Source organism: Hylaeus anthracinus, unplaced genomic scaffold (genome assembly GCF_026225885.1).
Source record: "Hylaeus anthracinus isolate JK02 unplaced genomic scaffold, UHH_iyHylAnth1.0_haploid 0, whole genome shotgun sequence".
Classification (NCBI taxonomy): domain Eukaryota; kingdom Metazoa; phylum Arthropoda; class Insecta; order Hymenoptera; family Colletidae; genus Hylaeus; species Hylaeus anthracinus.
In genome coordinates, this window is record NW_026533254.1 from 12,742,788 (window position 1) to 12,756,837 (window position 14,050).

The following is a 14,050-nucleotide window of genomic DNA, read 5'->3' on the forward strand; positions in this document are numbered from 1 at the left end:
GTTTCCGTGCGATGCAAAAAGGATACGCGTAACGCGTTGTTTCCTACATCCCTTTTTTCTCTGTTTTCCACGGTTCCCGTAAGTATTTGTACTGCACTCTCCTATTATGCGTAGGAAGGAAATCTATTCTCCGACCTTACTTCCTGCTATGCTTCGCTTACTCGGATTTCAAATAAATTCAACCGAGTTAACGCCAAGTCGGAAATGGTGATTCGAATAAATATTCAATCAAGGTTTTGAGACACTCTTTTCCATTCTTGCTCATACCTTGCTCCTTAATAAAGACAATTCATCGGTACAGTAAGCACTATAAATGTTAGGGGGACCGAAAAGTAATCAAAATTTTATCAAAATTTTTTTTTATAAAGAAATCTTAAATACTAGTCGACAAAATAATTTCTATAATTTTCTAACACTTCTTGCCATCGAAGGTCGATTCCCTTTTTAAAGAAATCCTTCGACTTTTCATTGAAAAACTTTTCCAAGTCGAAGACATTTTAATTACTTTTCGGTCACCCTAGTATAATATTCTTTAATTTAGATCTGTTCGTACAGTGTTCATTAAGAAAATGCACAAATGATAATGGAATTACAAAAGCCTTATCATTTGAATTCTACGCGGGCTCCTTTTATTTCTACACGAGAAAGTTTTCCTTCTTTAACAATTCCCTCGTGTTTGATCCTTTCAGACCTGAATTATTTTTTTTCTCGTACTAACGTGACTTAATTTTTAGAGTCAGCTTGGACTAAAATTAGTATGAAAAAAAATCAAAGAAAAATCCGAGTGCAATTTTCGAGGAAGGTTCTCCTAAGGTAATTTTTAAATGTTGTGGACGCCAAGTCTGAAAGAGTCAACGAACTGATTCCTGATGTTTACCCTGTCCAGCTGGTCAGGTGGAAGCGCCGAGGGTCCAACCACGGACAAGTACCTGAGCCGTCGCGCGATCACAGGATCCCTGATATTGTTTCTGTCGATCCTCGATATCAGGAACCAGGCCTGGTTCTGAAAGTCGGCGTATATACGTTGCGCCTCCAGCTGCAACAGACCACGGAATCATTTATCTTTCGCGAGGAACTCGTTACTCGCGGTGATTTTGTTGCTCGCATGTTGGACACTGTGTAGGATAAAAGCGTAACGCGTAATCTATTAGCAGGTGACTGCTCGCGCGGAACTGGTTCGAAGCGCAAATCGACCAACGACGGTCGGTTTTACCGTTACAGATAAAACGGTATCACCCTTGCCTGGATCGCCGATAGAAGACCTGTCGAAGGAAAGGGAAACGCGTTAGAAAACTCGACGACCGAGCACTCTGGGGACATATTTTGTCGGACATTAAGAAACGAGAAATTCTTCTTGTCGGTCAAAAAAGAAGAGAAAAGGTAGTCGAAAAGGAAAGAAAATAAAATTGGTGTATTGAGTTTCCAAGTCAAACAGGACTCTGGGTACGGCTTGTAATTTATTCCTAATGACTCAGTGCTTTGAGTATTTGGATTAAAAAAAAAAAAAAAAAAGAAATATAACGGTATAGTCTCTTCAGCATTTAGTGCGAGAAGGGCCCGAGGCGCTTTTACTAAAATTCACGCGAGAGCTATAAAAGTCCATCGGCATTTTTCGCAACGTCGCGTCGTCTGGATACGGGAAAAGAACGAAAACAGAAGCGAGCCTCGATGGGCAACTATCGTCATTAGCATCACGCGAGCTCACGTTAGCGGATTTCGCGTTGAAGGCTGAAGATTTCTGTTCTCGTCATTCGGCCATTACGAAATCGTTCGGGACGTCGTCACAATAGCTGGGAACGGTTCCCGCGGAGGTGTTCGGCCCCTCGACGGACAATAAAGGGTTCCCCGCGCGGGTGAAATCCCCGTGGAGGCGAAATCAGCAGCGTCCAGGTGGAGATGGAACGGTAGAAGCGCGACGAGGGTCTCTCACGGGCCGATTCGTAGAGGAGGTCGAGGTCCTGCGCTGCCAGTTCCGTCGAGACACGTCGAACGATCAGAATGGCCAGCACGTACACCAGCGACGATTGTAATTGTCGCGATGATCGAATTACGCATGGGGCTGTTTGATCAACTCCTCTGTTTTCGAATGCTCGAACTTTCAGACGATGAATGATGTCGATGTTTAGCTCGAAATAGTTGAATTTAAATATCTTAACCAGTCGGTTGTGGCGCCGCCTTTTGAAAGCGTGAACCTACATACAGGGTGACCCAGAATCAGTGTAAGAACTGGAAAGAGGGGGGTAGCAGAGACGATTCTGAGCCATAATTTCCTTTGCAAAAATGCCGGATGGTGCTTCGTTTTTGAATTATTAACGAAAAACTACCGACCAATCACAGCGCCCGAGTAGCGTGCTTACACCAATTCTAGGACACCCTGTATATGTCTCGCGTAAATCGAGCAATCACAGAGTGAGTGTCGTTGTTAATATTTTGGATCAAAATGATGGGTTTATCTTATAAAATTAACAATTACAATACTAATGTTTACTTATTTGGATAGCATAAACATATGTTACGTACATATTAAACGGGAAACTAAAGTAACTAAATTTTCACTCGTGACGAGTATAGTCTCGTCAACACAGCCGACTGGTTAAAATGTGAGACTCGTGTAGGTCTATCGTTTAGTAGTAGATTCCTTGATAGCTTGGGTGTTACGGAAGTTTTTTAGGATTTTCGTAATGACTTAGTATGGGTCAGAAGTACAGGTGGAGTAATTAGAGAGGTAGAACGATAAGAGCATCTGTGGGCTCCATTTTTCGGCTATCGGAACGCTGGAAAGTTCGTATCTGAGTAGAGTGCCACGCATGCGGGTGTTTCGGCCACGAATTCACCAGGACCCACTATCTTCTTGTACAGTTAGAGCTTTCTAAAGTATCGAATAAAAATGTACCTTCCACGAGGCAATGATGGTAGCCGAATTAAGTCTATGTTGATTAGTATCCTGTAGATGTTCAATGTGAAAACCTTCGCACGAATGACTTAAATATGTAGTTATGGTATTTCGTATTCACCGCTTGCAACTGCGTGTACTCGTTCACGTCCGTCTCGTATGCCCACTGTCCTGCAACGTTGGCACTGCATCTTTCAGTGCCAAGGAAGTCCAGCCTCGCCAAAATATCTTGCAATTCTATTTCCGTGGGGGGATATTGTCTTCCCAAGTTGTTGCGCAGATCATCTCCCAACGATGGTAAATCCAGCTGGCCTGAGACCAGGGAGAACAGGGCGAGGAGAACCCAGGTAGACATCGCCTGCAAATATGTGCATCTGTTAAAGTAATTACCCCGATTCTGTAGGTTTCTTAATTTATTATAGATTTCCAAAATCGCTTCTCAACTCCACATTGCACAGTTTGATTGATCGCCAAGAAAAATGAACACGTTAATTGCCACATGAATAGTTTTGTCTTCAGACAATTGAAACCTACGTAATCTAACGTTATAAGTTATAACGTTATCAAAGTTCACGAGCTCTAACCAAATTTATTTTCTTTAACGTCTTACTACATCTTCCAAATTACGTTATTTAGTGCCATAGTGAAAAGCCCTGTCACCCTCACGTGGCTGGCTGTGTCGCGACTGGTAAACAGCGATCCCTATCATTAAAAAAAAATATAAACAATGACGTGTTCGTTAGGACGAGTTTACGTTCGTCAACAACTCTCGTTAAATTGACTTTTTCCTTTAGAGCTACTCACGTAGCGAAGCAGGTAATGGTAGCAGCACAATTTAAAGTAACGAGAGAACCCCGGTCAATTTAACCGTAGACTATTACGTTGCCGCAAGAAATTATATTGTTTTCATAAATCGTGCCACGACGGCGTCGCGAGCAGAGCGTTTACATGCAATTCATTTGTTGACTTCACGGTCACGTGTTACGTCTTTGCGTTACGTATTTCCTCGCAGCATGAAAGGCTGTTCGCTGCACGCCAGTAGGTCATCCGCGATCGCATCGAGATCCTGCGACCTTGAACGTTCGATGGTTAAACTGGATCCGATCGTGACACGTGAAAACGACGCGTGGGAAACTTACGTTCGCGCGACGTTACGAACACTATTATATGACCTCGTCATCTCGCCAACTTCCGCTACACTTTTCCACCCCCTTCAAAAATAGCCGATCGAGCGTAATCGAGAAAATTTTCTACTGCCACTGGAAAGACTTGGACGGATCTTAAATATAGCGTAGAGTGTACGAAATTAGGAGGATTTTAAGTCGTCGTTTTTAAGTTTCGCAATTGTTTAGAAACTGTGCGTTCCCGAGATCTACGGAGCTTCCAACCGTTTTCGTGAAATGCATCTTTACACACGAATTTCGATCTCGAAGATTATCGAAGATAGAGACTCTTTTGATTACAAATTTTCTTTGGTCGAAAGCACGCTTTCTCTTATGCACTCTCAACCCTAAAAGAAGGATACCTGTAGAAGAATTCTTAATTTTCGAACAGAAGATATCCCAAATCTTCATAAACAGTAGAGTCGCAAATTCTATCTATGGTTTCCACACACACACACACACACACACACATCCACTTCCAGAAAGAAGAAGCACAAAATCGTCTCACAAGGGGTTCACCAATTTGTCAGCCTGTGCGACCGTTATTCACACCTTTAGCAACCCTGTACACTTTCACCCTCGACATCTACGATCCCAGATCCCTACCAACCCCTTCACAATTCTATTCGTTCGAGAGATTCTCCAAGAGGACGTTCGCCAAGATCCCTTTTCCTCCTGAGAAGTTTTCGGGGATGAAAGTCGCTGTTCGCGAGTGAAAGAGGGAGAGACTTACGAGTTCTCTCATCCCCCAGGTCCGGCGCGCTCGAGCGTGGTACTCCTGATTCGGTGAGAAGCTGTATAGATCCTCGATCCGCACAGGTGATCGCGGGGTGGCTCGAAGACACAAGGATGAAACGCGACGACAAGTGACGAGCGACGGATCCGTTCTGGAGTCGCTAAAAGCCTCGTGGTCGATGGCAAGTGTACATTTATCCCTGCGTAGCTGTTCGTACGCGACCACAGGGAGGTCAACCGTAGCGAGAGGTGGGGATCCATGCACACCTCGGTGTCGTCGTCGAAGCAACGACGTCTTAGCCTCTGTAAGCGCGTGGGGGAATGGAAATGCTTGGAAAATGGGAGGAAGAGGCCCGACCCTAACCCACAGACGAGTTTTGGATCAACCTGTCGCGGTGGACGAGATAGTTGCCTGTCACCGATTGGACGATCTCAATTTTATCCATTTTCACCCTTGGAAGACTGCAAATGGCTCGAATCGAAACACCGAAGGAGTTTACGGGAGCCATCGGATGGTGGACGGAAGGGAAAGTAACCCATTTTCAATTCTGCGTGGAAAATTAATTGGAAGAATTGTTACGCGACGCAGAGAAGGCGCGTGCCCGTCGAGTAGACAATGAGGCTCATTGAGAGGTGCTCGCGAGGAGCACGACGACGCTTGTCAACGTGAGAGCTTCAGGACTTTCGCAATTGGCGAGCTGGTTGGCCCTCGATTCCGTTTCTGTGCCTTCCGAACGTTCCACTCTTCTGCGTACTCTCCTCGCTGTCGATTCTAATTTTCCTCTGGTGTCGCCACAGCTGAGAGTTCTTGATTATTCGTTTGTCGAGGCCCTTTTGATTCCACTAAAAGCGCCAGAGTGTTGGAAAATTCGCTTAACAGAACCCATGGGCGAGCTCTATCCACATGTAACGTTGCTTTAACTTCCACGACCCATTTCCTTTCCGAGCCACTGTACCCATTTCAATCAAATTTTGATTGAGTACTCTACTGCGATTTTTGTGATCTCGCGGGACTCTGGCAGCTTCGAGGGAGGATATTTCGAGTAAGGACATTGATTTGAACTGAAAGGGTTCGACCAGCTATCAATCAAAATAACGACGGAGGAAAGATAAATCGAGGCTCCCTGGGTGATTGATCGAGGAGAATACGCTGAGATGAAGCGTAGTTAGGAGAGTTGCGCAACTTCACAATCACATCACGTCTTCCCTCATGCTTGACATTATCATGTAGCTCTTCTCGTGCAAAGTTCCTCCTTTTAAATAGACCCTGTATCGTATTACCCATAAAACGATTCAGGTTAATCGATGTCTACGCATAGTCAACAAAGTTATTTCAAGATATCCCAAAACTTTACGCTGGAAATGTACGATTCACGGTACGATTCGTCTCATCGGCGTATATAAAATCGATCGTCGAATTACACGAAGGCGAAAAAAGTGTGACTCGTTCATAGCGAAATGATTCATCGTGCGTTCGTCTAATTGCGCAATTATCTTTGAGAGCTAATCTCATCGATGCCACTTCCTGCTTCGCCCGTCTACCTGCCTATCCTGAGAATTCAAGCGCCATTGTGTCACCATCGCCATAAGCCTTTAATTCGAATCGTGATTCATAATTTTGCAAGTTTTAATGACGTGGGAAGCCATCGGAGCAGAATTATACGTTCGTTCGCCGCGTTGATAGTCATCGTTTCGGAGGAGCTTTCGAGATTAATCGAGATCTTCCGTTGCACGCGTCCTCCTCGAGTGATTCACGAATTGATACTTAAATTATATTTTCATGACGTTACAGAATTACGACTATAACAGGAATCGCGAGTTCCCCGATGCTTTGGTAGAAAGAGGTAATAAATTCAATGTTCTTATTTGATTTGCGTACACATACTCCGTGTCACGTTTTTTTAAAATATTCTTTTGCTTCTCTGGACGCAACTCTGACTCCTCGTACCAAGTGCCAAAGACCGAATCTTCTGCGATTCTGTTTCAACGCGAACGAGTCACTATATGTAACTGTTACCTTATCGACCAAAAATTAGATCAATCGCGTACTTTCGAAGCTAGAGAACCGTGGGAAACAGTGCAAAGCGAAATCATCGATAAATATTCACCGCGAAGACTCGTCCAAGGTGATCGTCGCGACGGCCACCGGTTTGCACTCGTTTTCATCGCGGTCCGGTCGTGAAACGCGTCCGCGCGTGATGCATAACAACAGTGACTAAACTACGGCTCATTCATCGCCATGAAAATCATAATCAACCGCGCCCTGACAGCGAAAGAACGAGGATAAGTCTCACGATGATCTCGAGCGCGTATACACGCTGTTAGCTGTGTCTTATAGGCCAGTTCACCAGGCCTTGAGTCGATGCGCGGCTCTCGCCGTATGCATACGTTTTGTGCACGTTGTATTCCGTATAACTAGAGGTATTTGCATTTGCACAACGTGCCAATAGCGGAGATTCCTTACTAAACAATCCTTTGTGTTCTCGTTGCTCAGAAATACGAGTTACGCCGGACTAGAGAATTATATTTAATTATTTTATTCGTGAAGTATTAGGCAGTCATCGTCAACCACTTCAATCTCTTCGCCCTCGGAAGCCTCGATCAATTCAATTTCCTAACTTGGATTATATTCCCTCCGCATCGTAATCTTTCGAAAACCGCGCAACGATTTCGATGGGTTGAATAATTGTTCTCCGTCCCACCGAATACGAAGCGCAATTAAGTTTGTCGAGCGCGTAGCCAATTACCGTCGGTGACTTCGCTGACGAAATTGAATTAACACCGAGAAGGACAGGACGAATTCAGGTTTCAATGCCGCGCGTAAAAGCAGATGCTCGCTACGTATGCGTGCAATACGCAATCGCTCAGGTGGTTTTCAGTTTTGAAAGCGCGCCCCGGCTCCCAGCGTGCCGCTTCGACAATGCTAATCTCATCTAGAGATAATGGGTGCACCGGTCCCACGTACCGGCCGCAATTCTGGGTTCAAGTACGCCGACGTTTACGCGGCTCAGCCGTGCGTTTCTTCAGCCTTCTTTTCTAGCCACAGCTTGGAAGATACGAAGCATTATTCTCGTGAAAAATATCATCCTAGGTCTTTTCAAGTTACTCTCTTCACGTTCCTAAATGTTTAGCAATTTTTCAATTTCTTATTAAGATTGTAATAAACTTTGCGTTGGAAATGAACGAACCTTTGGACTTCCCCAGGCTTCTTTGCCTGGCACAGCTTGGAAGGTAAAAGATATTATTCTCGTGAAAAATATCATCCTAGGTCTTTTGACGTACTCCCTTCACGTTTCTAGATGTTCAGGAATTTTTCAATTTCTTGTTAAGATTGTAATAAATCCTGCGGACTTCTTCAACCTTCTTCGCCTGGCACAGCTTGGAAGGTAAAAGATATTATTCTCGTGAAGAATATCATTCTAGGTCTTTTGAAGTTACTCTCTTCACGTTCCTAAATGTTATGTGATGTTTCAATTTCTTATTAAGATTGTAATAAACCTTGCGTTGGAAATGAACGAACATCCTCATTCGGACTTAAATTCTTCTTCAGTTTGCCATCTTCTTGTAATCCATTCGAAGCACCTGACGTAAAAACCTTCGAGCACAATACACACCAGTTCTATTAAAAATTTTTACCCATATTTTTGTTCCTTCCTTGATATTTCCCATTGTTAATTTCAGACAATTGACCCTGGATGACGCAAATCGTTGTTCTGTCCTACAACAAACATTGACCTACTTCTGTTTGATACAATACCTTTCTTTTCCCGACTGTCTTCGGCATTGTCGGGCGATTGAAGTAGGATAGTAGAAAACGACTGTGTATGCGAGGCAATTTAGCAATTATAATTTAATACGGAGCGAAGTCGCAGGGACTAATTGAGAGAAGCTTCCATTTTAATCGTCCCAACTACGAGACATACAAGCAGACCTCGTGAATGAAAGACGTCGACTTCCATTTTTTTTTCAGACAACGAAAGTAAAGACGAGCTATTGGAATAGGTTTCAATAGGAACGATGTTAAAAGGCGTTTAAAGGGCTTTCGGGTGTCCCGGTGACGCATGAAAAAAAACACTTCCTACCGACAAACATCACTCGAGCACGCATGTCGGTTTGCAAATCCTCACGTAGCATCGAGAGACAATCGCGTTGCAATCGTAATTGCACGCCAGAAACCGGCAATCGTCGTTCTTATTATAAACCGACCGATGAAACGTGGGAAAGCTGCGATACACGTTACCGGTATTACGCGAGCGCGCTCAGGAATTATTCGAAGCGGTTCGCTACGACTGCGGCAAGGTCGATCGGTTAAATAACCGGAATCTTTTTCGTTAGTAGCCCCCACGAATCCTTCCATATCCCTTTCGTGATCTCGCGTTGATGATAACGAGCGTAGGATGTGAGTCATTTGCAGAATTTGAATAATCGTTCCCGAGGAAAATGACTGGAAAAGTCGAAGAACGAGCCGTGGAAACTGAATTAAACGAAGGAATCGAATCGCGATTCTGTTGGCACCCGAGATGGAGGTAAAGATGAACCTCGACGCGTGGGACAAGATATTTAAACAACGAGGGCAATGGGGAAACAGACGTCGCAGACGTGATAGATTTATGAATCGTATGCAGACACGCGATTCTCAAGGCAATCATTCTCGGTTTCATTTTCGCCGGTGTTTGAAATTTAAATGAGGAAGTAGCGCTTACCTTCGAACGAGCGCCGCGCTGAGGTAAACGGAGACTGCCCGTGGGCATTTCGTCGTTTCTGGAGAACGAGCCAATTCGAGGATGGTCTGTAACACGAGCCAGACTGACAATTTAACGACTTGATCTTCGTTGACGCTTGGAAAATACGCGGTTTTCCGATCTCTTTGTCCATCTTCGACTTGGCAAGAATTTTAATTTCGCGTTATTAATCGTATATCTAGAAATAACAAAAACAACCGAACATATATTGGGTTGTCTGGAGCATGTCGATTTTTGGTAGGTGGTACAGGTCTGAATATTACACTGCGGATTCTTACGCATTTACAGAAAATTTTAACGTGAGAGAAGCTATAGCATGCCCACAGTATGCAATAATATAAAAAGATATCGAAAGTAAAATTCATATTGTAATATTTGCAGAGTAAAATAAATTCCTACTTAGGTTAAATTCTCCTACGTACGTTTATACAAATTTTATTTTGCATATAGATCCCCACTCTAATAATAACATATCGGAATTGTTGAAAACAAATAATACCTACACATTCCTTGAAAGGTGAAAAGGTTGTGAAACAAAATGGTACTTATGTAATCCAATAAATATGTATCAAAATTCAAACGTGCCTTTGAATTTTTCTTAAAAATTGCCACGAACTTTCTAGACAACCTAATATTATATTTAAGTAGAATTGAAGCGATCCGTCGTGGATTATGCGTGAAAGCAACGCCAGTCCAAGTCGAAGAAGACCTATATTAATTCCAAGTACGGTGTTTAGGAAAAGGCAGGGGAACACGCGACACATCTTTCCAATTCTGCGTATCGCGTAACGCAACGTTGCACACGACTTTTCGGCTTCCTTACTTAAAGCGGTTTTCTCCGTATTACGCAGTCATTAACAACATTGCGCATTGTCGCTCGTGCGTACATACTATCCACCTGAGTCCCGTCGATTGAGCAACGTTCAACCTTACTCCGCGCGTATGCTACCGCTGACGTTGAATAAAATCGACGTATATGTTAATACGAACCGATTCTTCCTCCGATTGTCCTCGGACCTTCGAGTTCTGGCTCGAGGTCGGTGCACAGGTAGGGAACTCGAAGTGGACAGGTGTCTTCGAAGAAGAACGTTAATGGATGGGTCGCTACACTTCCCAACACGTGTTGAGTATTGCCTCGGAGGATTGGAATGGAAACAAGGAACGATACAGTCCACATAGATCGGATGGTAATAAAATAAACGATGGAAGGCTTGACAAAAAAAGAGCTCGACGATGAACATCGAGGAAAAGTAGAGCATCGAAGTTTCCATACATCTCTATCTACAATTTATTAGTTTTGTATACGCTGCAAGAGGCCCGAAACCTGGAGTCGAAAACATCCCGATAAACCTAGCTCGGACTTCGCATTATAAATCGGAAAGCAAGCCATCGAATCGATCCTAAACGTACATCTACAAATTACGTACCAGGGACGTTACCATTATTAATATCATTAAAGTGTCGGAACGCTAACTATGATCGCGTAACGTAGTGTTTGGATTAGCAGCGACACCAGACGCGATAGCCTCAGGCTTATCGTCGATCTGGACTCGGCGTAATTAGAATAATTATTAATTGTCGATACGATCAGCGCGAGAGGAAGGCACGTTACTTACAACCGAGTCGGAGCTGTGCGTATCCTGCGAGGTTGCACAACAAAATGAACCACCCGGCGCGTCTGATAAAAGAGCCGAGGACGCGGTTGAACGCAGATTTTATTCAAGATCCTCGAACGTCACCGCAACTGAGAATTCATTCTCAGCTGGATCGTCTTCCTCGATTCATTTATCACGCAGAGCTTCCTGCTGAGTTCCAGATCGTTTTTTCTTCTGACATTAAAAATTTAATGGAACGCTAGTTCCTCGAACGGCAATTATCCACAAGCTACCAATTACGAGAATGTTACCCTAACACTCGATTATACGTGCAGGCACACGTATAATTAGAAACTTTTGTACTCTAGGCGAGAAATTAGATTTCCTGAATAATCGAGCAGGTATGCAATTATGCCATTACTAAACGTACGCAGGTACATTGGTACTATTTAGGTATGTAGGTAGATGTAACGATAACTCTTGGTTCCATTGATATATCGCAAGAGAATAACAGTTGCACATGATTCATAAGACTAACAAATGGGCCTCCACTCAAATCACGTAATCAGTGTTTTACGAAATGCAAATATTTACTGCGGATAATTATAGATCAGAATTTGTTTAGAACACTTTAGTTACCCTATATTGCAGGATCTGCATATTTAGGAGAACAGAGAAAACTTGGGAACAGCTATACTCCGAGGACGTGTCCCAAAGTGAATAAGTAACATTCTCTTTTAAGTGGAGATTAGCATCGCGACATCGTGCCTCATTTCGGAATTATACGACCTCTAACGTGCCCGTTAAATTGGTTAGAAAATTTACAGACTTTGCGCACACGCAAGAGTTGGAGAGATTGAAAATCAAGTGACGAGATATCTCACGACTAATTGCTCACGACCTGCTGCACCATACTTAATGATTTCCCGTAACGGGACATTTTTTTTCTCGGAAAACCCCTTCATTGGTTTGTGACGCACTAAGGGCCAATTGTAACGGGACATATTTACTCTGTTACTACAAAAAGATACTATAAAAAGATCTTCAATCTTAATAGCATCCAATTAAATTCGTGACAGAATAATCGCACTGGCTTGTTTCATCATTTTTCTTCTGCTGAAGAAATCATAATGCTTAAATTTAGCGCGCACTATGCGTGACGGAGGACTGGATTTGAATTGTTTCTACTCGGAACCATCTATGTGGGTTGCCTTCATGCAAAATGAAACCTGTTGTACAGTATCGACTACCGGTAACAATGCAATGATTTTACCATGGAAGAGTCGAAACACTCCAGGCAACTGTATTTCAAAATTGTATTCTATACCAGAGGCAAGGTGTAGCGACGACTTATCATCGAGAAAGATTAGAAAGTTTAGGAGGTTCAGATATCGATAGTTTCCAAGACAAAGACTCTTGATATATTTAATTCCAGTTCCTCGCACTAGTAACGTTACAATCGTGTTTCATACACGATCGATAACGTTGGGAGTTATTCGAAAATGATAAGACGACCTTGACCCTGAGTTGCATAACACGTTCTTCCACTAGGAGTGCTACTGGTCCATTTCTGTCTTGTATCATTTCTGTGATTCATTCTCAGTACCTTCAGAGCGTCGTCGATGAAGTAGGAACGCGTTTCACTAACAGTTGGTAACAGAGATTCCCTCCACGGCGCTGGATTTCAAAACATCTTGTCGACACAATCTACTTTACAATTTCCTCGCTCGTTGAAAGGGCTTGAGAGAATTACGAAGCTGTCAGCTCCAGACAGGATAGTTATTTAGTCGAACGAGATATTACAGTCTCCACCCTGATTCCTCGATTGCAGTGATCTGTACGAGCACAGCCTCCGGACTGTCGCAACCGTTCAAGTCAAAGTGTGGAGCATACACCTAATGGAATGTGCTGTTACGCAAATTTAGACAGTTCGGACCGGCCTCTCGATTTCCTCGAGCAAATTATTTCACTTACCGGAACGCGACCGAATGCGATCATGTTTTTGCTCCACGTAGCGAGCCTTGGACTTGTTGTTGCAATCATTTTTGCGTTTTCACTCTTTTCTCGTTTCGCGTTTTTTGCGTCCGCTTGACGCGTGAAATTTTTCGCGTATTTTGAGATCGTCTAAAATCGGTCAAATTCTAAATTTCGGAAACAGCTCGCTAAATGTAAGTCCTTCTCGATTGGTCACAGTAGATTGGAAGTTCGATAAATCGCAATCAAAGGAACTCGACGAGGTCGCGGTTCCATTTTCGAAGCAGGTCTTGATTTAACGTTTCCGGCAGATCGGCTGGTGCCATTTTTCGCTTCTCTTTATGACCCGTCCCGCAATTTGCGTGTCATAAACCAACCGCCTCTGGCAAAAATTCCTAACCGATTTTCCACGATCCCTGCCGACTTTCTACGCCAGCGAATCGTAATCGTAACGTCGAAGACGTAATTTCGTTCTCCGCAAACTACAATTAGTCTGTTTATTCTTTGCGTGTGAAGCTCGTAACGATGCGTGCATTGTATAATGTCAACGATTGGTACAGCTCTCAAGACCAACGATTTTCTATCTTATCGAACGGCTCGATATTTTTATTAACAGGCACGAGAGTGTATAGAATGATATTCTTGCTGCGGCTGGTTGACACGAAAGTCGCTTGTTTCCGTGGAGGCACGTGGTTCGCGAGGCCTGAAAACACGGTCGCATAACACACGGGAATCAGGTTAATTCGCTCGCAGCACGGCCTACCCGTGGGCCCTGAGACGACGTTACGTCAGTCCTTCGATCGTAGCGAGTCCCGTTCGGCGTCGACTGAGAAATTTATTAGAATGATGCTTCAATGGGTTATCTGGTTGACAGAAGTGGGTGAAATTTCATTCGAATATCAGGTAACCGATAAAGTCAACCTATAGTAATTTATTCGGGACGTTAAT

At 43.6% G+C, this 14,050-nt stretch overlaps 1 protein-coding gene across 2 annotated transcripts in view; it reads right to left on the bottom strand.

Moving 5' to 3' along the window:
- The window catches only part of LOC128891178 (angiotensin-converting enzyme), a 66,147-nt gene extending 56,567 nt beyond the window's left edge, over window positions 1–9,580 (bottom strand). Inside the window, exons 1-3 of one of the 2 annotated variants that reach the window (XM_054150477.1) lie at window positions 9,495–9,580; window positions 3,015–3,251; window positions 878–1,036 (exon numbers count right to left, since the gene is read on the bottom strand). In XM_054150477.1, the coding sequence (XP_054006452.1) occupies window positions 878–1,036; window positions 3,015–3,251; window positions 9,495–9,542 (444 nt within the window). In that variant the 5' untranslated portion in view covers window positions 9,543–9,580. Of the gene's footprint in view, window positions 1–877; window positions 1,037–3,014; window positions 3,252–4,418; window positions 4,436–9,494 lie in introns of those variants that run through there. The other variant, XM_054150486.1, reaches the window with a different exon arrangement.
- Window positions 9,581–14,050: the final 4,470 nt, after the last annotated feature.